At 47.6% G+C, this 24,772-nt stretch overlaps 1 protein-coding gene across 2 annotated transcripts in view; it reads left to right on the top strand.

Moving 5' to 3' along the window:
• The window catches only part of mpp7a (MAGUK p55 scaffold protein 7a), a 120,912-nt gene that overhangs the window by 10,071 nt on the left and 86,069 nt on the right, over positions 1 to 24,772 (top strand). For both annotated transcript variants that reach the window (XM_080515204.1, XM_080515203.1), the window contains exons 2-3: positions 6,949 to 7,067; positions 21,030 to 21,107. In XM_080515204.1, coding sequence (XP_080371330.1) covers positions 6,949 to 7,067; positions 21,030 to 21,107 — 197 coding nt within the window. The remainder of the gene's footprint in view (positions 1 to 6,948; positions 7,068 to 21,029; positions 21,108 to 24,772) is intronic.

Genomic DNA, 24,772 nt, shown 5'->3' with positions numbered 1-24,772 from the left:
CGATCCATCTGGACTGTGAACCGCCACAGGTCCTGTTTCTCACCACAGGCCAAAACAAGTTTCCCTTTTTACCGTTTTGTTTGCACTGTTGTCAGCCAGAAAGACCAGCTCTTATTTCTGGTTGCATGTCTGTTCAATGTCCGTTATACTGCGTTTGTATGAATTTAGATTTCAGTTTTGTTTAGTTTTTTTTTTTCTTTTTCGTCTTTACTGCTTCAACTGTTTCCTCCTGATTGAGTCGGATGGACTCACTGAGCACTAATGTCTCATACGTCACCGTGTCTCGTCTTCTACTTTGATTTTTTTTGACGACTTTTCAAACGACCCAGAGTAATTTGTTATGCCGCTCGCGTCGTTATTCCTGCTTTGGTCTATAACCGGAGTGTCAAACACGTTTTCGGTCAAACCCATTTCGTCTGGACTCATAATGTCCTTCATATTTAAACTTTTAAAAAGTTTTTCGTTGTTGTGGCGCCGAGTAAACGGGATGAACTTCAAAACCAAAGAATCACTCGAATGACGGTGCCCCCGGTTGAAAGGGGCACCACCGGTTGAAAGGGGCACCACCGGTTGAAAGGGGCACCACCGGTTGAAAGGGGCACCACCGGGTTGAAAGGGGGCACCACCGGTCGGCGGTAAGGAGGCCGGGGTGTCATCAAGCGTTTTAACTGGGATTTGAAACCACGATAAGTTATTTAAACGCGGCAGTAAGTGTCTCATTTAATAAATCAAAACCGGTTGGAGGAGGGCGGCGCGGCGTAACGGGTGAGCCGAAAAATCTCAAAAAAGGGACGAGATCGAAACAGACGACAGGGATCAGCCGAGATTGTTTTTGCAACGAACTGCGACCGAAAACACATTGTGCAGCTGGAAAACGGAGCGAACGGGACGACGACAATCTCAACATAAGGTTAATTTTAGTTAAACCTCCTGGTGCAAAATACAAGTAAAAACTCAATAAGACGTCTCCTGTAGCTGTTTTTATTATGCATTTTTTTTTTTTTCACAGACTCCAATTGTCAACGTGGCTTTTAGTTTGACGGCAACGATTTTTACTCTACTTGTCGGTTTGACCCGATCGGCGCCCCTTGTGGCCGCTTTCAGCCCGCGGGCCTGATGTTTGACACCCCCGCTCTGCAGTGGAGCGGAGCGTCGGCGTGATAATCCTGTCAAATCGCCAAAACCTCCACATCCTCATGCCGTTTCGCCACACGGGGCGGAAACGCCGTGGGGCGGGCCTAATGTTTCCCCCAGAACCTGCCAGAGGTTGTCGGAAGGAATAAAAAGCAATGGCGCAGGCCGGGAGGGGAGGCTTCATTCACACCTGGGGAGGGAAAAAGCTTTGGGACTCGTCTGTCTCTCGTTTCCCCGTCCACCAGCATCTCGTCCCGGCCGACGGTAACGACGTCGCCACGTCTCCAACCCCGAACACCCGTCGCCTCATCTCGCGTGTCGTGGACTCGCCGCTTCCACGTATCACGAGAGACGTTCTGCTGGGAGTTCCAGCTTGTAAATGGCCGGCGGGGGAGGCGAGCAGCCGGGGGACGCAGGAAAAGCCTGGGGTCTGCAGTTTAAAAAAAAAAAAAAATCAAATCAAATAAAAGGCTGGTGCACATGTGGTGTGCGTCAAGCCGGAGCTCATCTGGAGGATTTTTTCTCCTCCATTGTTAGTTTTTTTTTTTATTCTCTCTTCACCACACAACTGCAGGAACAGAGAGCAACGAGGCGCCAACACTTCACAGGATCCGTTTTAGGAACTGGAGGATGAGAAGGACGCAAATGTCTTTTACTTTTTCTTTTTTTTTGGTTAATGGAATATTGTGACAACTCATCCACATTCAGAAGCCACTAATTGTCCATTTATGTTTCCATGTGGAGTCTATTAAGCTTTTATTAAAAAAAAAAAAAAAAACCCCATATGTGATTAGTAAGATAAATAATAAGGCTTTTTTTTCCTCATTTTTGGACTTAATATAACCAAAGCTCTGTGTTTTGATGGTTTTTACGTCTGTTGTCTTCATTTCTTATACCTTTGACTTGTTGTTGCCACCGTTTATCACGTAATCTGTTTACACAGCAATGTTGTGAAAAGGATTCCACAGACATGGCAGGAATGTTGTTGGCACAGTGGGCCACTAGTGGGCGCTGCTGTTTGTTTTTGTAATGAAACCCCACACACACACACACACACACACGTATAGCAAAGAAGAATAGACTATAAACATGAACAACGGGAGGACACGGACATTCTAGTGGACAGACGACGAAGTTGGATTGTTATTTACAGGGACCGTCAAAATAAAAGTACCAGGATAATATGGACTGTGAACATTGTTCTGATTGTCTCTACTGAGCATGTGCAGAAGAGCATGTGACTGCAGCACATGCTCAATTGCAGTGTTTTGAAAAACCTGTGTTGTCGTGTAAAACGGAAACTCAAGACACAACAAAAGTTTTCGGTTTTCACTTAAAAAAAAAAACAAGTGTTCCAAGTTAGAGATGCACAATATTAGAAAATGCAATTTTTTTTGTTCTTGTTTTGGACTAAATTCACCTAAATTACATATAAAAACCACTTTATAATTATATATCATGAGCAAATAAGTTTGTTGTCTTTGTTTTTGTTCATTTTTTGTGTATTGAACTTTTACATTATGTTGGATTTACTGCAGTTTAATCTTTTGCAGCATGTTGTGCAAACATTGGTCATATACGTTGCATAACTCCTTTATAGTCTATTTATATGTACAAATTTCAGTTGGAAAGCATAAACCTGGGAAGAAAACTACGGAGGATTTTCTGAATACCAATGTGACGATATAAATAGATTTTTATTTTGCAACCAAAGAGCCTCGATGTGACTTTTTGAGATTCACGAGTGTTAAACATTGCAGTGGCCAGGAAGTGGTTACCAAATATGGTCTCGTAGAAAGTTTCAGTACACTCACAAGTCCCAAAGATGTTTTTGTGGTCGTGGTTTTTTTTATTTATTTATTATTTTAACGAGACATTGGGATATTGCTGGCGAGCTGCTTCGCCTTCACGTTGACCCCACGGAGAAACTTCATCCACAATGTGAAGGAGCCGCAGGACTGAGAGGTGGAGTGTCCAATACTTTAAATAAAAAAAAATAATAATAATAAATAGGGCTTTCCAGCGACTCCACTGGCTGATTTCCACCCACCAATCAACAGAGAGACTCATCTGGGATCGTGGCGGACCACCGGCGGCTCGTCCGGCGTTGGGAGCTCGAGCCCCCTTCAGGATTGTTCCCAGTTATTTTCACATGCCGTGATATGTTACACAGACACGGTGGATGTTTGTGGAAATGAGTCAAGTGCTTCAAACTGAGCGAGGAAAAGTGAGTGATTTTACAGAAGAAAGGTACCAATTTGTTTCACAATGTCCCATTTTTTTGTTAAATGAACCCCCAAAAAACAAGGCGAGTGAGATTAATGGTTTTAATTGGTATTGGGGGGGAAAAAGGGAAATAATTTGTTTTTCTTCCTTTTGGCTGAACTCCACACATTCAGTTCCTTATTTTACCCGTCACATTATGTTATTGGGAAATAATAATCAGTGTTACACTAGTTTATGTGCGATTGGTAAATATTGTAGTTGGATTATTTGCAGTGGAGTGCCAATATCGGGATCCCGGGGAAGTGGGTGTGCTTTGACTAATCTTAGAAAAGAATTCCCCCCCGGGGACGACTCGTGAAAATAGTGATGGCGGCATGCTCGTCGTGTCATGGCGGCCATGTGGTGTCATGGCGGCCTGCTCGTCGTGTCGTGGCGGCCGTGTGGTGTCATGGCGGCCTGCTCGTTGTGTCATGGCGGCCATGTGGTGTCATGGCGGCCTTCTCGTCGTGTCATGGCGGCCATCTGCTGTCATGGCGGCCTTCTCGTCGTGTCATGGCGGCCATGTGCTGTCATGGCGGCCTGCTCGTCGTGTCATGGCGGCCATGTGGTGTCATGGCGGCCTGCTTGTCGTGTCATGGCGGCCATGTGGTGTCATGGCGGCCAGCTCGTCGTGTCATGGCGACCTGCTTGTCGTGTCATGGCGGCCATGTGTTGTCATGGCGACCTGCTCGTCGTGTCATGGCGGCCATGTGGTGTCATGGCGGCCTGCTCGTCATGTCATGGCGGCCTGCTCGTCGTGTGATGGCGGCCATGTGGTGTCATGGCGGCCATGTGGTGTCATGGCGGCCATGTGGTGGGTGTCATGGCGGCCACGTTTGTGGTCGTGTCTCACTGCTTGAACCGATGTTTTTAGCCGTTAGCATCTGTTTTCTACTGAAGTTCACTCCAGAAGTGACGAGTCATCAGTTCAGCTTTTCAGTCTCTAACAACTCGTCCACATGTTCGTTTTTTTTTTTTTTTTTTTGCGCTCCTCTGCCACACGTCACCACAGAGCCTCCGTCCCGGTGAGGTATGAGGCGCTAACAGGATCTGGAGGAACGGGACAGGACAGGAAGTCGTTCGGCTCAAACGGTCCAGACCGCTAACGAGACCCAGAAAGAAAGCGGAGGGATCGGAGTGGCAGATGACAATACGTCTGTCCAAGTACCCAGCAGGGGCAGCAGCGGTGGTTCTCCTCGCCAAACGCCCCCCCCTTCCAAACACCCCCCCCCCCCCCCCCCCAGGGTCAGGGCCCCAGCCGGTTCAGCCAGTCGCTCATACATCCAGCCAGCGACGTCGCCCATCGTTTTCCATCAATCATCTTCATACGTGAATTACTCCTGTTCCGTCTGCGGTGGGGTTTTATTCCCCCCCCCCCCCCCCCCAATCCCCTTCCCTTCGCTCTGTCTTAAGATGAAAGACGCTTCGGGAGACGTCGCCAAGCCGCTGGTTTTTTTGTGATTTTTTTTTGTTTTGACGTTTTGATGGCTCCGACGCGAACGTGTTTGGACTTTCCTCACATGACCATTGCCAGTTCAGAGGCTCTGGAGCGGCGTGCGGTCGTGTTAAAAAGACTTCTGAGTTTTGAGGTTGGGGGCTTTTCTGCTGCGTCGGTAAAAACGGACCTTTGAAGCTCAAAGCGCCGTTGCACCGTATTGAGATCCGACCCTCCGATGTCCCCCCCCCCCCCCCGGCTCGGTGCACCACAGCCACTCTGAGGACCAGTATCTGCCACCACTCCGCATCACTCGCTCTCCAGAGCCGTGTTGCGTTTGGACCGAGGCTCTGGAGTGCTTCACCTCCCTTCGGCTCGGATCTTGAAAGCATCAGCTGCCCGGTCTGCCGCTTCTCTTTGATCTGAATCTGGAAATAGTCGTCCCTTTGATAAGGCTGCACCGGTAAAAACCCTGAAAGGTGTTTCAGATTCCACATGTTGTTCTGTGGAGATTCAGGTTCTGGGCCTGTTGTGCTCTGAACCATGTTTCTCTCATGGTTTTTTCCCTGAAGAGACTGTGGTCCGGACCAAATGTGGGAATGAGAACTAAATCAAACACATCAGCCCTTATAAACCACAACAGCACCATCGTTTTTCTACAACTTCTTTTTGGCAAACACACATACCCCTTCCTTTAATTAAAATTAGCGTTTACAAATGGGAAAGTTGTGCACACATGTTCCGAGGCTTGTGTACTGCTTGTGATTTCCATAGTTCATCTTACATTGAACTTTTCAGTGGATCAGAAAAATGTTTCTTTATCGGATTTCTGTTTGACCCTGATGTGGGATTCGTTTATAGTGGAGACCTCACGAGTCACACAACCCAAATGTAAAGAAATGCGTGATTAAAAGATGTGTCAATATGACTGCACAATACGAGTGCGAAAAGTCGTCAAATGTGAGTGCAAAAAAGGCGAAAAGTTGTCGAGGCAAGTACAAAAAGTTGAAAAGATGTTGGCGCGAGTGCGAAAAGTCGCCGAGGCGAGTGCGAAAAGTCATCGAGGTTAAAAGTGGCAACTTGAGCGCGAAAAGGCGAAAACTCGATGAGGCGAGTGCGAAAAGTCGGCGAGGCGAGTGCGAAAAGTCGGCAAGGCAAGTGCGAAAAGTCGCCGAAGCGAGTGCGAAAAGTCGGCGAGGCAAGTGCGAAAAGTTGTCAGGTGTGAAAAGTCATTGAGGTTAAAAGGTGAAAACTCGATGAGGCGAGTGCGAAAAGTCGTCGAGGCGAGTGCGAAAAGTCGCCGAGGCGAGTGCGAAAAGTCGCCGAGGCGAGTGCGAAAAGTCGCCGAGGCGAGTGCGAAAAGTCGCCGAGGCAAGTGTGAAAAGTCACCGAAGCGAGTGCGAAAAGTCGGCGACGCAAGTGCGAAAAGTCGTCAGCGTGAGTACGACAAGGCGAAAAGTCATCAAATGCGAGTGCGAAAAGGCGAAAAGTCGTCAACGCGACTGCGAAACCTTGTTAAGTGCAAAAAGTCGAGGCGAAAAGTCGTCAACGTGAATGCAAAAGCAACAGAATCCCGCAACACAGGTCACGTCGTCAGTCAACCCCCCCCATCATGACCACAGAAGTCCACCACAGTCTGCAAAACACAGACGGCACAGCGCCTCACTGTGGCGACCTCTATAGGCCAACCGTCCGACTGCAGCGTTCCTGGAACAACAGGAAAGGCGGCGACAAAAGCAGGAAGCAGAAGCCTGGGAAGAGGAAACCCTTTATTACCCCCCCCGGCGCTTCCTGGTGCTTCCAGAAACATCCCAACCTTTTTTTTTCGAGGGACGGTCAGTTGTCTTTGGACGGCTGCGTGTGTTCACCGCGAGATCGTTCATGTTGAGATAAAACAAAGACTCTCATATGTGTGTGTGTGTGTGTGTGTGTGTGTGTGTAGTTCCCTGGCCTCAGCTCACTGGAGCACGTGGAAATCATGTCTTCAGGCCACGCAAATGTATTCCTGCACACGCCGGTGCGTCCCTCCCGCGACGGTAGGAGTGCGAGACTTTTGCATACGTTGACCGTGTTTCCTCTTCCTGCCGCCGCCCCCCCCCCCCCCCCCCCGGCAGGTCTGTACGAGCTGCTGGCGGCGCTGCCGTCCCAGCTGCAGCCTCACGCCAGCCGGCCCGAGGACAACGCTTTCCTGCAGGACATGTTCGGCGAGAGGAGCCTCCAGTCGCTGGTGAAGGTAAAACCAACCCCAAAAAACAAACCTCCTTTTAGACTCTGGGAGTTCTCCAGCCTTTGCTTAGTGGTTTCGCCGAGGGAGATTTTCTCTTGATTTTAATTCCCGTGGCGCTCCGGCCAGAGCCCTCCATGCACTTCCCTTCTGTAAGTGCACATTATCAAACTCCTCTTTTTTTTTTTTTTCCCAGTAGTGTAAGAAATACAGTTTTTCGAAATCGGCCCAACGTTTTATGTGGTTTTAGGGACTAAGAATCGCCGCATTGTGGGTTTATACGTCTATTCAAGAGGGTTAAACAAATGCCACACTGACTACATGCGTTACAAAAATCAACAACCAAAGAACATTTTTAAAGATAACTGCTCAAAATTCTTAAAAACCAAAAACACTGTCTCTCTAAATCTGACAAGGTCATTTTATTTGGTTTTATTGTAGGACATATTTATCTAAATTAAATGCTTAAAACAACTTGGTGTACATGTTGGGTTACAACAACAACTCTTTTATTGATGTACGCTGATGTAACATGTAATAATAGTAAGATAGATATATATATATATGTGGACCTTTAATGAACAAAGGTAACTTTATTTATATCTCTCCATTCAGACACAATTAACAGAGCTTTAGAAAACAGACAGTAATTCAAAAAGCATAAACTAAATGAGAAAAATACAGTGAAACATAAATCATGAATCGAGTTCAGATCAAGTCTTTGATGTCAAACACAAGACGCCAATCAAAGCCAAACCACCAAGCGATTTTAAACAAAAATTGATTTTCGAAAAGTGACATAATTTTAAAACGAGTTTCTTCAGAGACACAAAAACGCAAACAAGCATTTTTCTTAATTTGGGGAATTTGTGAAAATATCGACGCTTTCATCTTACTTATTTCACTGTGACATTAAAAAAAAAAGTTGAATTTAAAGGTTGTCGTGGCACTATTTCACCAGTCCGGCCCACTCGACATGAAACGGAGCTACTTGTGACCCCGAAACTAAAAACGCGTTGGACGCCCCGGCTCTAAAGCGTCTCTACACTCACATCCTTCCTGTTGTCAGACTCTGAACCGTCAGTCTCTCCTGAGGTCAGGCAGAATCACACTACAGCACCGTTTCCCCCCCGTTCATATATCACAGGGTTTATTATCCCTCCGCCGGTCCATCACTCCCGCCGCCGCTCAGTTACTGCCCCTGAAAGCGGATACCTGTCGAGTTCGCCCAGAAGATGAGCGCACTTGATATCTTTATGTGCTCCGACAGACTAAAGTAATGATTGTAGCACATTCTCTGTCTGTCTGCCTCGTACCCTCGGCGGAGCTCCACACACACACACACACACCGATTCAGCCTCTCGCCGTCGGAGCTCCGGCGCCGTCCCGCCGGAGTGATGCATCGCCATCTTTGGTGGTCCGGTTCAGTCCGGTCGGAGTCATTATGTCACAGACGCAATTTGGAGAAAGGGATCGGCATCATTTTCTCAACGCCCTCCTTAAGAGTCGTGTTTGTTCAGGGTCCGGCGTTTTAACGCTCCGGTTGTTGAGCGTGTTAAAGGGTCTGAAATACGGCATACCTCCGAGGGCCTGGAGGAAACCAGAAAGGGGGATCTCGCTTGATGCCTCGGGAGTGTTTACGGGACGGTCGAAGGGGAAAACGACGGCCCCCAAAGAAAACAGCGCGACGTGTGGGGCGGATAGACCGACGCTAATGAAGGCGGCATCGTGTTTCGGTGCTACTTAGCCAGACGCGAGGGTGGAGCAGACCCGGCTTCACCCAGACCTCTTAACGACTCCTGATTATACCGAGCTAATCTTTCAGGAGGAGCATGTGTCGGGGCCCTCCAGGAACAAGGAGGCCATGTTTTCACAGGAGTTTTCACCTCGAGGACCGAACACTTTTGAGTGAACCGCGAGGAAAACATTCTTCTTGCAGCCACTCCCGAATACCGGAATGGCGGTCGTGGGTACAGGCGGGCGAGAGCGTTCTTCACGCAGTGTCTTTGGGGGAGCAACGAGTTGTCTGATACACGTTTCCTTGAAGGGAAATTCAAAACGTGTGCAAATGGGGAGGATTTGTGGGGCGGTACAGCTCGTTACAAACCAGGGAGTTCACACAAGAAACCAAACCGTGGATTGTCTGTGTGGATTATTTCTGGAATGCCGGAGAAAACAGTGTCCTTTTACAGAAAAAAAAATCGTCATTGCAATGTTGGGCCACTAGTGGTAGCTGTTGTTTGCTTTACTTATACCACAAACACAGCAGGGTCAATACGTTATAAACATTAACAATGTGAAAAACACGGATATTCGCGTGGACAGACGACCAAGTTTGATTGTTATATTTGGTGACTGTCAAAATAAAGCTACCAAGTCCCAGGAGAATATGGACTGGGAGTCATGACACAACGGAGGAAAATGTTAACGCTATTGTCCATCTACTTGCACATTTGTAGAAGAGCAAGTCACTCCGTCATGCTCAATTGCAGTATATTTTAAAAAGTCTCCAGGAACCATCGTCACGTCAACGGACACTCAAATCGCATCAAATATTTTCTGTTTTTACTCAAAAAACCTAGTCTTGTAAATCGAGATTTGCAAGTTCGCCATTTAATTATTGGCGTTTCCTCCTGTCGTGTAAACCTGCAGCCAATGAGTTTTTCATTTCCACTTAAAAACGTCTCGCGAACGAGGCGTCGCTGTGCTTCGATTCCAAACAATCTCTGCTGCAGCGACCGAACTGTGGCCTTCTGATTGCTCCGATTCCTTCACACCCGGACGAAAATCTCCACTTGTCCTTTGTGACGATGATTATTTCTTATCAGTTGGGACAACTCTGCTCTTATCGTGGTTCCTTCCAGTCATTATAAACATGTTACGAAGACAAAACCACAGGCGCCGCCATCTCGATGAAGTAATAATCATTACCTTGGCTGACGAAAACCACGCAACGGCACCTGACAAACCTTCTGTCTTCCTCGTTTGGCTCGAAGTTCAGATCAGAAAAACCACAGAACAAGTGTGAACAACAGTCCTGCGTTGCTCAAGATAAGTGGCGATTGACGAACTGGGGGGAAGAAACCGACCGTGGCGCTGGCAGGGAGGCCGCGGAGGGAAAGGTTCGGCGGTTAAATCAAGTGCTCAAATGACATTGCGAAATCGTAATCCCCGCTGCGTTGCTGTGCCAAGCCGGAGAAGCGAGTGGCTCGGCGTCGGTGCAATTCACTCAAGAGTCAGACGAGGCCCGAGCTGAACGCGATCGAAATCTCTACCGCCGCCGCAGCGCTGCTACGATGGATTCTTGCCACCGCAGGCAGGAAAAGGGATCAAATTCGTGGATAAAAAAAAAACATCAAGGAGCCGTATTGTTTCCTCACCAGGGGGAAAAAGAAGTCGCCCCCCTTCCCGTCGGAAACAAAAGAACGGCCGAGGTGCTTTTAGCGTCGCTCGTCATTAACGCCGGCTCACGGGCGGAAAGCCGTCCGGCTCCAGACAAGCAGAACTACGCGTTTCCTCCGCTCTCTGCTGGGCCCGCGAGACGCCAGCCAGCCCCCGTCGGGCCCTCGGATGCCAAGCGCCACCGACACGGCGAGGACTTTGAAAAGCGTTACGAGGGTTGGGGGGGGGGGGGAACAAGCGTCTCGCCTTACCGCCCGAGAGCCGGCGGTCAGACGCAGCGTTCAGGTGAACATGGCTAACGTCAGTGGCACGCCATTAATAACAACCTTTAATTGTCCCCTTCCTCCAAAAGCCGCGCTGTCGAATCTCCACAGATTTTTATTTTTTTATTTTTTTTAAATTCCACGAGGCTGTGACGGGGAGACTCTAGGAAAAAAAAAAAAAAAAGTGGCTGAAAGGTGGAGAGAAAACACACACGTCACATTAATCTGACGGACTCCTCATATGGAAACGCTCAGGCCTCACCTGGGTAATTACTGCGCATCAGTTACTGGTCAGTCTGTCTGGAGGAGGAGGAGGAGGAGGAGGAGGAGGAGGAGGAGGAAGATGGAAAACTAGACGAGAAAGAGGAGAGGATTGAGACCCAAGAGACAGGCCTGATCCCCCCCTCCTCCCCCCTCCCCCCTCCCCCCTCCCCCCGACGCTTCGGGACGCCGTCCTAATCCGATTATGTCACAGAGATGAAACAAATATTGTTTCTAATGATCTTGTCTTTCGGCGGCGGCCCCCGGTCAGCGCGTCCACGCGGGATCCCTGTGATTCCTGGAACGCTAGCGTGGCTAAAGCAACACAGACACTTCGGCTCGTTTCAATTATAAACCCAAGTCGCACAAGTGTGCTTTCTATAAACGCTGCCACGCTCGCGCCCCCCCCCGTCCCCCAAGTTCCAGCTCCGCTAAAGAGCCACAGGAAATATAATACAATATTCAATTTCCACCTGCCCTTAGGTGGGGGGGCTCCCTCGTCCCCCCTCCCCCCGTCGCCACCAAGTTTCTGTCAGCAGGCCCCTCGGCTCTGCGGTCACTCGCGCTCGCATAAATCCCGTCTCCCGTTAGCCGCTAATAGGCTTGGCCGTCGCCCCGGTTGTTTCGCGGCAACACTTGACGGCGGCTCTGCCAGTTTGTTTCGCCGACACTCTTAACGACATGTGAAGGTGCCGCAGCTGATGCTTGAACCCGAGTGGAAAGTTCTGGGTTATTTTCGATGAATGAGCTCACTTTCAGACGAGCTGGCGTGTATCCCCCCCTCCCAACCCCCCCCCCCCCCCCCCCCCCCTTCCACTAATACCAGACAAAATGAATAACTGGATCAAACTCCGGCTCACCCTCCAAATCGTCTGTGACTCACCCCGTAGTGTCCACCGCCGTCGCCGCCACGCAAATATAGATTTGCCCTTTGGGCCCCGCCTTGTCCTTTCTCCTTTCCCACACCTTGAGGCCCCGCTGACCGTCCGGCCTGCTGAAGAGCAGCAGAATAAAGAAGCTGCTGTGAGTCAGTGAAGCCCCACGCCCTCCATACGCCCTCCACGCAGCCGGGCCGCTGCTCTCTGACTCAGATACCCGAGGCCACGTTGATCGGCCCGGTTCATTACCGGCGCCTCGTCATCAAAAGACCCGCTGGTCGCTTTCAAGTCCGTCGTTCTAAAGGGGTTGGTTTTCCGTGCGTGACTCCCATTTGTTGTCCCGATCAAAGTCGGTGGAAAGAGATCATGAAGCCGCTCCTCGTGTCCTCGGCTCGCCGTCAGAGTGACTCACGGGTTGAACCCAATGATTCATGTCTTCATTTTCAGCAAACGGGTCGTTGTGTTGTGTGGTTTGCGTGTCCTCGTATGTCTTTGTATGTCCGGGTCCAAGACACGCATGTGAGGTTAACTGGTGGCCGTCTCTTGACCAGAGCTGTGGATGTGAGTCTGTTTTTGTCCTGTGATTGACATACGGTGGCCCTGAGGGTCAAAAGCACAATGGAAAAGCAAAAAGTCTCAACAGGACAACAAAAAGTCTCAACAGGACAACAAAAAGTCTCAACAGGACAACAAAAAGTTCCAATAGGACAACAAAAAGTCTCAACACAACAACAAAAAGTCTCAACAGGACAAGAAAAAGTCCCAACAGGACAACAAAAAGTCTCAACAGGACAACAAAAAGTCCCAATAGGACAACAAAAAGTCTCAACACAACAACAAAAAGTCCCCAACACGACAACAAAAAGTCTCAACACGACAACAAAAAGTCCCAACGGGACAACAAAATCGCAAAAAGCCACAACGGTAGTGGAATTTTGCTGTTGTGGCTTTTTGTTGTTCTGTTTATATATGCAGTGGCGACTTTTTCCAGAAATATCATGAAAAAACTAAATCTTCCCGATCCTCACAAATTCTCATCAACTTCTAAAATGACCATCGACCGTCGACCAACGTCTATTTGTTTAATTTTGATTTAATCAGCTGGCTTTTTTACCGTTTCCCGAGGTTGATTTTTGGCGTCTTTGTCCTCGACCGCGGATCCGTGGCTCAAGCTAGTTTCTCTGTTTAGAAATGCTTTGATCTTGCTTTGTCTCGAACAATCGAATGACTGAAGTAGTTGTACACTGGTTCCTCTAGCGTCTGACTGTATCACTCTGGCCTGCTTGAACTGTTAAGGACTGCTGTAATTCGCCGTCCACATTGGCGACTGATGGATGAAGCTAAACTGAGGGGATGAAAGCTAAGAGGAGCTGGACGACATCTCGCACTCCAGCGCGACCCTTCAAAAGAGTCAAATGTCTTGAGTTGGTAATCAAGCAAATCCAGTGCCGTGATCCCACAGCCATTATTCCAGGTCACTCTGGTTGACCTCGAATTTGTATTCCCCTGGAAGAAGACGGAAAAAAAAGTGTCTCAAAGTGAAACCAGAAGGTTCTACACGATACGGGGCCAATCTTAATAGGACATGGAGCGCAGCAGCAGCAACACGCAAGATATGGAAAATGAGGTTTGGGGCTGCCATGAGAGTGTATATACGACTCCCTGGAGACCCCCGGAGAAAAGAAAAAAAAAAGATATCACGGGCTCACCTGCAGCCTTTAAAAGATCGGCGGAGCAAATTTATATGTTGAAGTAACCGTATCAGTCGGATTCACTTAGTCGGACACGTTTCCCCCACTGGCTTTGTTCCTTTGTTCCCTCGGCCAATCACGACCAAGACCTCCGACCCGGCGGCCGCCACACGTCACATGAGCGCCGCCGTCCAATCGTGTGCACCCTGCAGGGTCTTGACGCTTACATTTTTATTTTTATTTTTTATTTTTTTATTTTATTTATTTATTTATTTATTTATTTATTTATTTATTTATTTATTTATTTTATTTATTTATTTATTTATTTATTTATTTATTTAATTTTAAATTAATTTGTATTTATTTATTTATTTATTTATTTACTTACTTACTTACTTATTTTTTTTATCATTTTTTTATTTACTTACTTTTTTATTTTTTTTATTTACTTACTTACTTACTTATTTATGTATTTATTTGTAAAAAAATTTTTTTTATTTATTTATTTATTTACTGTGATCATTTCAAAGTGGACCTGCAGTGGGAACGTGATCGGACCGGATGTTTTCGGGGCCCCAGAGCCACAGAAGACGCCGCCGTTCACGCTCAAGGGGTCGGCACCAGGGTTGCCAGATGTGACTCACTGTTTCCAGCCTAGAACCACGTCAAAAAAAAAAAAAAAAAAAGTCACACACCTCAATAAAAACCAGCCCAAATCTCAACCTGTGTAGGAATTATGATAAAACTATAAAACTATTGTATGTATAATAATGAACACGCCATAAACGCGTGAATACACGGAATACATGAGGTTTAAAGGTTTAAAGAGAATCCGGCTCCACAGTTTGGGGGATATGTCCGCCATATCTGGCAACGCTTGTAGAGGAATTTTCAAGTGGTTGTTAAATACGAGAATGAAGGACAATGAGGGTGGGGGGGAAAGAGAGAGCACGGCTTTTATTTTGGCGGAGCGCTTCCCACGGCGTTTAATCCGTGACGTGAGTCACACGTCGATGTCGAAAAATATGAGTACCGGTACCGGTCTGGTGTGAAAACATCGGAGTTGACACTTTAAACGGTAACAAAACGGGTCAGATGAGTCGCTTGAGTGAAAATTCAGAATTAGGCCGCATTTCTCGAAATAAATAAATATGTAAAACCTAGAGTTTAGGGATCTGTGACTTTCGCGTCCAAAAAAGACATTTTTGTGACTTTCTACCTCTTCTATTAGCGAAACGATGAACGTTTCTCCCATTTGTATTTCAGTTTAGAAATCCTACTCATTCTAGTTTTTTTTAAAACTTGGAGCATATTTTTCCACCATTGTGGTTATTTAAAATAAAAAAAATTAAAATGAGTCAAGAGTCCCTTTCAAAATGACCGTCATGGAAATAAAGCTTAAAATTCAGACCTCCGATCTGGTCAAAGCTGAATTTGTCCAAATTATCATCATCCGTTTAAATACCTTGGATTAAGATTAGATTATTCACATACTTGTACAGGATGTAAACGTTACATTCAGTTATGTGTTACAGGTGCCTTTAACCCTGATTTTGTTTATATTTCACTAATAAATCTTGTTAAAAAGTGCAGCAGATTTGATCAAATCTGCTCGTTGTGGGTGAAGTTGATGTCAGAGGACCGGCTGGGCGACTGACGGGGGGAATTGGACCGTCGTCTTGGGCTCGTTCTGGCGTCGTCCTCCAGCCAGGACTGTGTAAAGTGACCCGCTGCGGCGGGACGAAAGGCAAATCCACCGACTTCTCTCTTCTTTTTTTTTGCTCCTTGAACAAACATATCGTGTCGCGGCTATTCCAGTTGCAACCCTGTAACGTGTGTCTGCGCCCCTGGTACTACTCCGGCCGGCAGATCGGGGACATTAACCAGGCCCCCCCTCCCCTCCCCCGAGGCCCCTCCGCCCTGAAAACAGAAACACGATCCCGCCCCGGGATCTCCAGACTCCTCGCTCTCCGTCCGTCAGCTCACCTCAACGCCTGTCCGTTTCCTCGCCTCGCCTCCGTCGTCGACGCATCCAAGAGAGCGTTTTCGTACAGGTCGCGACCCTCGACCCTCACGTTGATCCTGAGCAGTGGCCGTATCGTCTCGCTGGATGTGATGAAGACGAATGTGGTGTTTTGTTGGTTCCCGTCCGTCCCGGTTTGGATTCGTCGTCGTCGCGTGGATTTGGAACCTCGTGCATGGTTTCTGTCACTTTTTTTTTTTTTTTCCGGCTTCTTGTGTCGCTGTGTGTATTTTAAGCCTGTGGGGTATTTCGAGAAACAAACACACGTTAACCTGATGCCTCCGGAGGCGGGAATTACTCTCCTCTAAGCCTATCGGGGAGGTGTTTAGTCATAATATGATATATTAATTAATATAAGTAATGAAACTACACCCACGTGAGCGGAGAACAATAAACATCAACGACGGGAGTACGTAGATGTTTGTAGGTTTTTCACACACTTCGGCTTAAACAATGACAAGTTGCTTTATTTCTTTTTTTTTTCTTTTTTAATTTGGTGGGTGGGGCTTATATTCAGGTGTACTCAATAGTGCGGAAATTACGGGATATGGCCTAGCGTTTCCAAAAAGTTTTTTGAAACTTTTTAGTGGCACTTTTGTTGTTTAAACGTACAAAATATCACAAAGGTTTCCATTAAACTTTACGTAAACAAGACCAAGTACTTGAACAAGAGTTTTTTGTTGTTTTTTTTAAACAAGTTACTTCTCGTTCATCAATAATACAACGAGTTAACCGACTGTATCTTTAAAGTTTTATATCACCTTGTTTGTAATGAGCACAACTTTTAAAATCGACAAAAAGATCTCAACTAATAGTCGATAGAAGGAAAGCAAAGATTACTTGAGTAAAACTAATAGAAGAACAGAACTGCTGAGTCGCCTTCCATTTAGTAGGACGTGCAAATTCTCATACAAATTTTATTTTCTTTCATTTTGTTTTGTCGCACAAAATTACAAGACTGGATGAAATTAAGCAAAAATACAAAACAAAAGACATTCGTTCAGCAAAAGTCTTGGGAATGTGCAGTATTTTATAATTTCAGTCTCTCTTCAGTGAAGATGGATTCTTGTATTTTCATCTTGTGTGTGAGCTGCTAGTAAGATTTTTCCTATTATTGACAGTTTGTTTTTACGATCCGGGGCTTCTGTCATGAAATAAATTAATCCATCTTAACAAAACAACCTTCATTTATCACCGACAAGTTGTCGATAAATATTTTCTTGCCCAGTTGTCCCCGCCAGCGGCGATCAAGCCGATCAAGTTACTGTACAGTTTCCACAATTTCACTTTTTATTTCTCCGCGTGGAAAGAGTTTAGTTCTCATGACTCTTTTTTTTTTTTTTTTTTTTTTGACTTCTCTGAGCTTCCCCGATCATTTCGAGTCTTTTCAATCCCCGAGTCCTTATTTAACATTAAACTCCTGCTGCGTTTCTCATCACTTTGTCGTCCGTTGCGTCTCTGATTTGAAGTAAAAGCCCCCCGGTTGTTACTCGGTTCAGTTTCTCCAGAGCGAGCTGCAAAAAAAAAAATTAAATAAAAAAAATACAGGGTCCCGCTAATGGCTTTAAAATGAACCGCCACGTCACGGACAGCCGCTTGGACGGCGTCCCGAATTGTAAATAAAAAAGCATTTCGATCTCGCGGAGGAGAAATTCCACAGCGACTAAGTAAGTGGAGGTGGCGGAGCAGCAACTACCTAAGCAGATGTGGACTGTGACGGCGGCGCGCCGAAGACACTGGCAAACCTTCGTCTTCATCTGTTTTCTTCCAGAGAGGATCGGGACAGATGAAGTAACTGGAGCTGTCTGCTTTTTCTGTCTTTCTTTCTTTTTTGTTTTCTTTTTTCTTTAAACGGCTTTGTGACTGCGGAGGATCGGACGGAGCTGTCGGAGCGCGGGGGGGTGGAGCAGTTGGTGCTTCTTGAAAAGTTCAAATATGGTGTGAATCCCCCCCCCAAAAAAATGATGCAATGAAAACAGGTTTTTTTTTATCGCAGACCAACTTAAACAAACTCGTGTTTGCATCACTCGCAAGCTTGGTTCGATTAGTTTATGGGTAGAACCAGAAAATTCTCCATATTATTTTAATATACATTGAAGATGTATTGATAAGGTTTTGAAAAGTCAATGTCACTTTTAGTTTCTCCCTCTTCAGCCTTTCTTTCTTATCGTTTCTCCTCATGAGACAGATTTTTGGGTCGTGGCTGCTGAGAACCAAAAAAAAAAGTTATGAAGTTGGTGATTTTTGTTTTTCTTGAAGAAGGAAACATGGTGCAGCCACAGAAAGCATGAGCCCAGGAAATAGAATTATATATACACCGGGTCAAAACTGTTCTCTCACATTTAATTGACATTATTTTGAATTGTTACAGTATTATAAGGAAAATAAGCCACGTGTTGTTTTGTCGATCATTTTGCAACTTATATTCAGAAATTCTTTGTTTTTTTTGTTTTTTCCTCTTCTCAATTCATGATTTTTCTCCATAAGTCACTCATGTGTGACCAATTGTCTGGGAAATACGGTAAAACCTGATTTACCTTTAATTTTAATTTAATTTCCATTTGTCTCCCCCCCCCCCCTCAGTCACAAATGTGCTGACATGATGAATCTGTGTCTCACATGTTTGGAACAAAGGGTACGGACAGAAATCAAGAGTCTGGAACTTTTCTAGATATTATGTTTCCACAAAAATAGACCAGTTTCATAGACGAGAACTATTTTATTAATCCCAGAGGGAAATTCTTAATAATCGACCCCATACCTGGAACAGAAGTGAAGAAAGTGTGTCGGGGTTTTAAAAAGTATGTTGCTCCAAGCAGCCAATCAGAAATCAAACCCTACATAGTGTCATCGGGGGGTTTAGCCAATCACAATCAAGGTAGGCTCCTCCCCCTTTGACTCCTCCCACTATCAGGCAGCTCTGCTCTGGCACATGGCGCCACAAGAGGAAGTACTTCCTTCCTCTTCCCATAGATTGGCGTGTGTGGGGGCGGAGCCAGTCCAGCTCACACATGACACAGCAGATTCTGAATGCAGCTCCTAGGATCCAATGAAAAACTCAAATATATACAATCGGCAAGAACATTAGATTAAGAAAAAAGTCTGAAACTTAATTGACCAAAGTCCAAATCTCTGTCTGAATCACACAAGTAAGAAGGCGTCGCTCTGGAATCCAGATCTCCGCGTTAGTCGCGTCTTGATCGTTTTCCAACGTATCGAAAGTCTTTGGAAGAAAATCCGTGAGTCGGCGTAAACAACGGTGGCCGAGGTCATTCTACTTCGTCTCCCCTGCCGCTCTCGGAAGCTTCTGCAGCTCCACAGCATCACCATTTATCTCACTTCACATCGCAGCTGTCTAGTCCTGAACCCCCCCCCCTTCCCCCCAACTCCCCCATACCCTCCCCTCCCCCAACACCCCTCAGGCCTTCAGCAGATTTCCTCCACGACATGCCTAATGCACCATGTTTTATGGCCGAGTAATGTCGGCTTTACGCGGGGATTTGAACCTCTAAGCTGACCTTGAAACATGGCCGCCCGGCGGGGCCGAGGCTTCGCTAAACGGGCCGTGATTTACGGCCGGCGTCCGCGTGGCCGAGCGCCACCGGACCGACTGGAGCTGGGTTCAGTCCGACGCTCCAACCCCGGCGCTGGTGGGCAGAGCGGGGCAGCGGCATTTCTCACATAGTTGTGTTGCTTTTCTTTTTTTGGGGTGGGAGGGGGGTGGGGGGGTTTAGTTTTTTTATTTGGAGACGGTCATAAAACCGTCTTTCGGTAGCCCGCCGGATGACATCACGGCTCCGCGTGTTGGATTTACTTCTCTCTGGCGGCTATCGGAGACAGACGGCAGCTTGAGGAGACTCAAATGAACTCATCCTCGCATGTCGCTGGCGGCGCAAGCTCGTCAGGATGAATACACCCCCCCCCCACACACCCCCCCCCCCCCCCCAAAAAAAAAGAAACACTTGCTTAAAGAGCCGTGAGCAGCGAGAGTTACGTCTTAACAGTCCTCAGAACAGATGTTTTAATTGCACGCAGCGTCTGCTCAGCAAACAAACTGCTTTTGTCTTGTCGCTGTGTGTTAGTGTGTGTGTGTTAGTGTGTGTGTGTGTGTGTGTGTGTGTGTGTGTGTGTGTGTGTGTGTGTGTGTGTGTGTGTGTGTGTGTGTGTGTGTGTGTGTGTGTGTGTGTGTGTGTGTGTGTGTGTGTGTGTGTGTGTGTGTGTGTGTGTGTGTGTGTTTAAGTGGATTTGGCCCGAGTGTCTCCTGCTCCTCCATCGTGCTGGAATTCTTTCTAGGACATCCAGCTGGAGGCTGCAGGCCCCGAGCCCAGCTATCAGTCAGGCCATCGGGCCGGGGAGCGGGTCGTAGGGGGGGGGGGGAGAAGGAGGCGGGGCTTCTCGGGAGGACCGCCGTCCCTGTCTGCTCTCTGATGGGACCTGACAGCAGCCTGTACGCTGTCAACGCATTCCTGCACAGCTGCTCCTAAATCACAAACACACCACAGCTCCCTGCGTCTGTGTGTGTGTATATGTGTGTGTGCATGTGTGTGTGTGTGTGTGTGTGGGCCGAGTCGCAAGTGCACGGCTGTGTTTGTGTTTGACGGCGTGGGCGTTCTTAACTGATTCCGCCTCTGCTCGGCGTATCGGCCCCGCGGTGATGAAGTGTCCTCGCGTGTGTAAATGAGCAAATGTTAACACGGCGGTTGCCGGTGCTTTGCCCCCCCCCTCCCCCCCTCTGGAGCCGCCGCTCAAGTCTCTCAACGTCGTTGCAGCCGCCGCTTCGAGGCTGATAAGGAAATGTTTAGCCAATTTAGCCGGGCTGCTGAAATGATTTGGACTCCTCGCCGGGGCCACTGGGGCGTATCAGGTGCACGGTGGAAAGGGGAGGGGGGGGGGGGGGGGGGGGGGGGTTGTTTGTACAGAGGCCGAACGAGCTGAAATACTTGGGAGCTGATCGTTGCACTCAGGCGAGGCGGTGAAAGATCTGTGTGTTTTCAACGTGTAAAAGTGGCCTTAAGCCGTGGATGGAGGGCGGACATGTTGTTGAGGGTGCGCTTGTGCAGGTGGGGGGGGAGGGGGGGGGTGATGTAGTGCGAAATGCATTCTGGGTAGCAAACAAACAAAGCTCACTGCGCAGATCAGAAGAAGCAGACGTAAAAAGTTGGAAAATATCTTGCGAGTCGTGAGGAAGACTCACTGACGACTTTCTATCACAGTTGTTTGAGGCTACCCATTAGCCACGAGCTAACTAGCCTAGCCACCGCAGGGCTAAAGCTTCCTATTTCGGCCCAGCTGCGTTTCTTCCTCACTTCCTGTTTGTTTCCGGCGACAGCGCCCCCCCGAACTACCGGCTGGTGTAACTAGCGCGAGGTGTTCCTGGCGGTTTGATCCGATTTTCTGAGCGCCGCCCAAAACCCGAAGCCTCTTGACTCACCGATGCCGTCTGTTCCTTTCAGATCCACGAGCGGCTGCAGCGCTACGAGGAGAGCAAACCCACCCCCGTCCTGGACAACGCTGCCGCCCTGGCCCATCAGGTAACTTAAGTACTTCCTGTGAAAAAATGAGGGAAAAAAACCCAACAAAAACTCTTCAATTTCAACTTTATTTCTATAGCGCCAAAGACAACGTGGTTACTTTTATAGAGGAAAACCAAAACAATAAGTAGAGGAGACGGGAAGAAGCCTGCAGAACTAGGCTTGAGTTGATCATCTGGCTTCATAGAGAGATTTGTGTATCGTCTGCATACGGGATGTTTGTTAATCAGAGTCCTGACAGGAAGCTTGTAGAATGTGAAAAGTAGAGTTTAGTCTGAGCTGAATGAAGTGTTGGATGTCTTTGACCCCCTAAGGTCAATAATCAGGTCTTAAAAGATTCATTCTTTCCTTTTTTTTTTTTTATTCAGATGAAATATGTCTTGAGCTGGAAATACTCAAGTACAAGTTTTTTTTTTGTTTATTTTGAATTTGTGTATCTTCTTATGCAACCATTTGATTTGCTAAATGTATTTATTTTTAATGTATTTATTTCCATGTCGAGCACCATTACCTCATGGTGCTCGACAAGGAAATTAAAGAAATAAAGAAAACTTTTAGTTCTTTTATATATGAATAAAATAAATACATTAAAGCAAGTAATGAACTTAATCTCCAGATCTTTAGTGTTTTTACAGAGTGTGTTTTCACTGTTACACCCAAAAACGTATTAAAGAAAAAAGTGTGTTTTGTCTTGAGAGAGAGAAAAAAAAAAATGTCTTCATGGAAACCAAAAGGATGCAATTAGTACTTTTCCCCACTTGGATTTTTCCATTAAATAAAGTGTTTGTCCAAGAGCTAATATGTCTGATTGCTTAAATGAGTGAATGTAAAGTTTTGTATTTATTGGCATAATGTGTTTGTGGTTCTTTTTTTTTTTTTCTTTTTTTTAAAGTTTGGATACGCATTCGGCGGGAAATGTTCTGTTTCCAGACAAACGGTGTGAGAGCCTTAAGGCACTCGCCGTTACGATGACCGTGTTCCCTCGTACCCACGTTTTTGACCAGACTTGAAAGTCTCACGTCGTCACGCCGGCCGTCGTTTTTCGCCGACGCGTCAACGTCGTCAACGACCCCGTGAAATCAAACAAACAAAAACGAACGACGACGCGGCTGAGATTCGGTTCGATTTATCAGAGTCGATGTCCGGCGTCCCGACATTTGTTACCCCGTTGTTCACCTGTGATATTTACTGGAAGACACGTGTGCTCGCCGCACACACACACACACTCTCACACGCACACACACACACCTGTGTAAACCAATAGAGCCAGCCTGGCACGGCCAGCAGAAAGAACCAGGAGGGGGGGAAAAAAAAGCACTTTTACTGGTGTGGTTTTGTTTGAAATCCCCAGCTCTGTTTATTGTAATCAAAGTGCCGGCGTCCTTTCCGCCCCTTCCAAGCGGCCCACAGCCATACATCATCCTAATTAGTAGCGAGTCGAGGGCGAGATGAGAGAACGAGGGGCTGAGTGCCGGGGGGGGGGTGTCTCCACAGAGTCCCGGGACCGTCACCAGAGCATAAAAGCCCATTTTGTGGTCCCGGGGTGGTTTTTTCCTGACCTCTTCGGACGAGGCGGAACGACCCGTCCAGGAGAAGGGCGCTCAAAAAGTTCCAAAGATTTTAATCTGGAGCTTCTCGAAAATACATTTTACGGCTTCGTCTTCAGTTTCTGATTGTCGTTTGAACCCTGCTTGTTAACCAGTGGCAGAGGCCGACCAGATAACAGCGTTTCTCTTGGCTCAGGCCTCCGAGATGTGGCGGTAGGACACCCCTACCCACCCACCCCCACCCCAAAAACTATGAGTTCCCCTCCCCTTTACAGATTCGCCCCCCTTTTTTACAGACGTTCAAATTTTCGCTTCCTGGTAAATTTCCCCGCAAAGCGTCTCGGCGGGGTTATCGGGTATCGGGGGGTAAAGCTCGGAGGCGAGGGTTGGGGGGTTTGGGGGGGTGGGGGGGTATCAAAGCATCTCGCAGCACACCACAAACCTGTCTGCCCTCCCGGGCCAGAGAGAGAGGGGTGTGTTTTGAAAGCGGATTGTTTTCCCACCCGTGTCACGGCGTCAGACGCTCATTGAAGTGGTGGTGGGGGGGGTGGGTGGGGGGGGGAGGCCAGAGATCTACGGCGAGATGAAATGCCTTCGCGGCTCGGGTTTCGGGTAATGGAGGCTTAATTTATTGGCGGACATAAAATGACACTTTAACCCCCGGCTGCACCGTCTCCAGCTCCCAGCAGGTGACTTGCCACCGCCAAGTGCCGCCTGAAACGCGATCGGCGGCGGGCTCGGGGGGTGGGGGGTGGGGGGGCGAGGTGCAGCGTTACACACTTAACAAAGCCTCGTCAAGCGGGCGACTTCACATCACGGGTTGTGGCTCCGGCTCTGGCGGGGGAATGTGAAAAAAACACCACATCACGTTAATCAAAAGGGGCAAATCAGCCCGGCGCAATCTGTGCGTCCGATCGGAGTCCCATCGTGGAAGACGAAGCGTTACCGGCGGCGAACCGGATCCCCCCGCCGCAGGTTCCAGATCGGTGTCCATCGGTTGACTCGTACCCTTGTCGCCCTCCTTGAAGAACCCCTTTCCTCTCATCTGGACAGAGTCCCAAACGTCTCAGTGCCCCTTTCTGCTGTTCCCTGGAAACGCCACCGGGTGCCGCCAGAGAGCTCAGCCTGACTGACAGAGGAGCAGAGTGAGAGGACTTCTATTTGTTGGCTGTCAGATTTATTTTCTCACAGATTTGCGGTCTTTTTCTTTTTTGAACAGATTTCTGTCTTTTCAGCATATTTGATAACCAGGAACTTGACATCAGTCACACGTTGAGCCATCGAACCTTTACTTTGTCGAGATATCGCAGCTCGTGTACGATATTCCGATGGATGTCGACGAGGCAAACGCACTTTATTGATCGTCTGTGAGTCTGTCAGGGTCAATCCTGTTTGTAGAGCTTTGTGTTCATACAACATTAAATATGCACCTGTTTTAGTTGTTCTTTTGCTTCAGGGCTTCTGCTCAGCCAGTATAGGGTTGCAATAATTTGCCACTTTAAAAGATTTATTGAAAATAGACAAAAAAAAACTAGATCTATGAGGTATTAAATGAGGTCAGGATGTTCTTTTGAGTAAAGGTGAGTCGTTGAACTCTCAGTCCTCGGCGGCCCGGGGGTCAACGGAGACCCATAAACCGACACGACGGGATCAAGCCTGTCCAAACACCACAGCGCCTGACCTGACATCTAACAAATGAAATGCACACAGTCTCCTGGGGGGGGGAGGAGGGTGGGGGGGTGGGGGGGGGCACCATCGCTCTCCGTGAAGGACCGAGGCTGGAAAATGTGAGGCGTGAAGGTGGACGGAGGAATGTGTTGTCAAACATGTCCCATCTGTCCTCCACACTGAGGAGGAGGAGGAAGGAGGGCTGGAAATGTACGACTCTCTTCTTCTTCTTCTTCTTCTTCTTCTTCTTCTTCTTATCCTCCTCCCCCCCCCCCCCCCCCGGGAGGAAACTGCGATGAGATGACGGATGATGCACAAGACAATTCCCTCAACCTTCATCCTCATGTCCCTCAATTCGTCTTTTTCTTTCTTCTCGGTTTCCATTCTTGTCCCACTTTAACCCCCAAGTTGTTTATTTCCTGTATTTGCATGGAGGTACAGGGGTTGGGG

Source organism: Blennius ocellaris (assembly GCF_963422515.1).
Source record: "Blennius ocellaris genome assembly, chromosome: 19".
Classification (NCBI taxonomy): domain Eukaryota; kingdom Metazoa; phylum Chordata; class Actinopteri; order Blenniiformes; family Blenniidae; genus Blennius; species Blennius ocellaris.
This window is presented reverse-complemented; position numbering and strand designations above follow the sequence as displayed.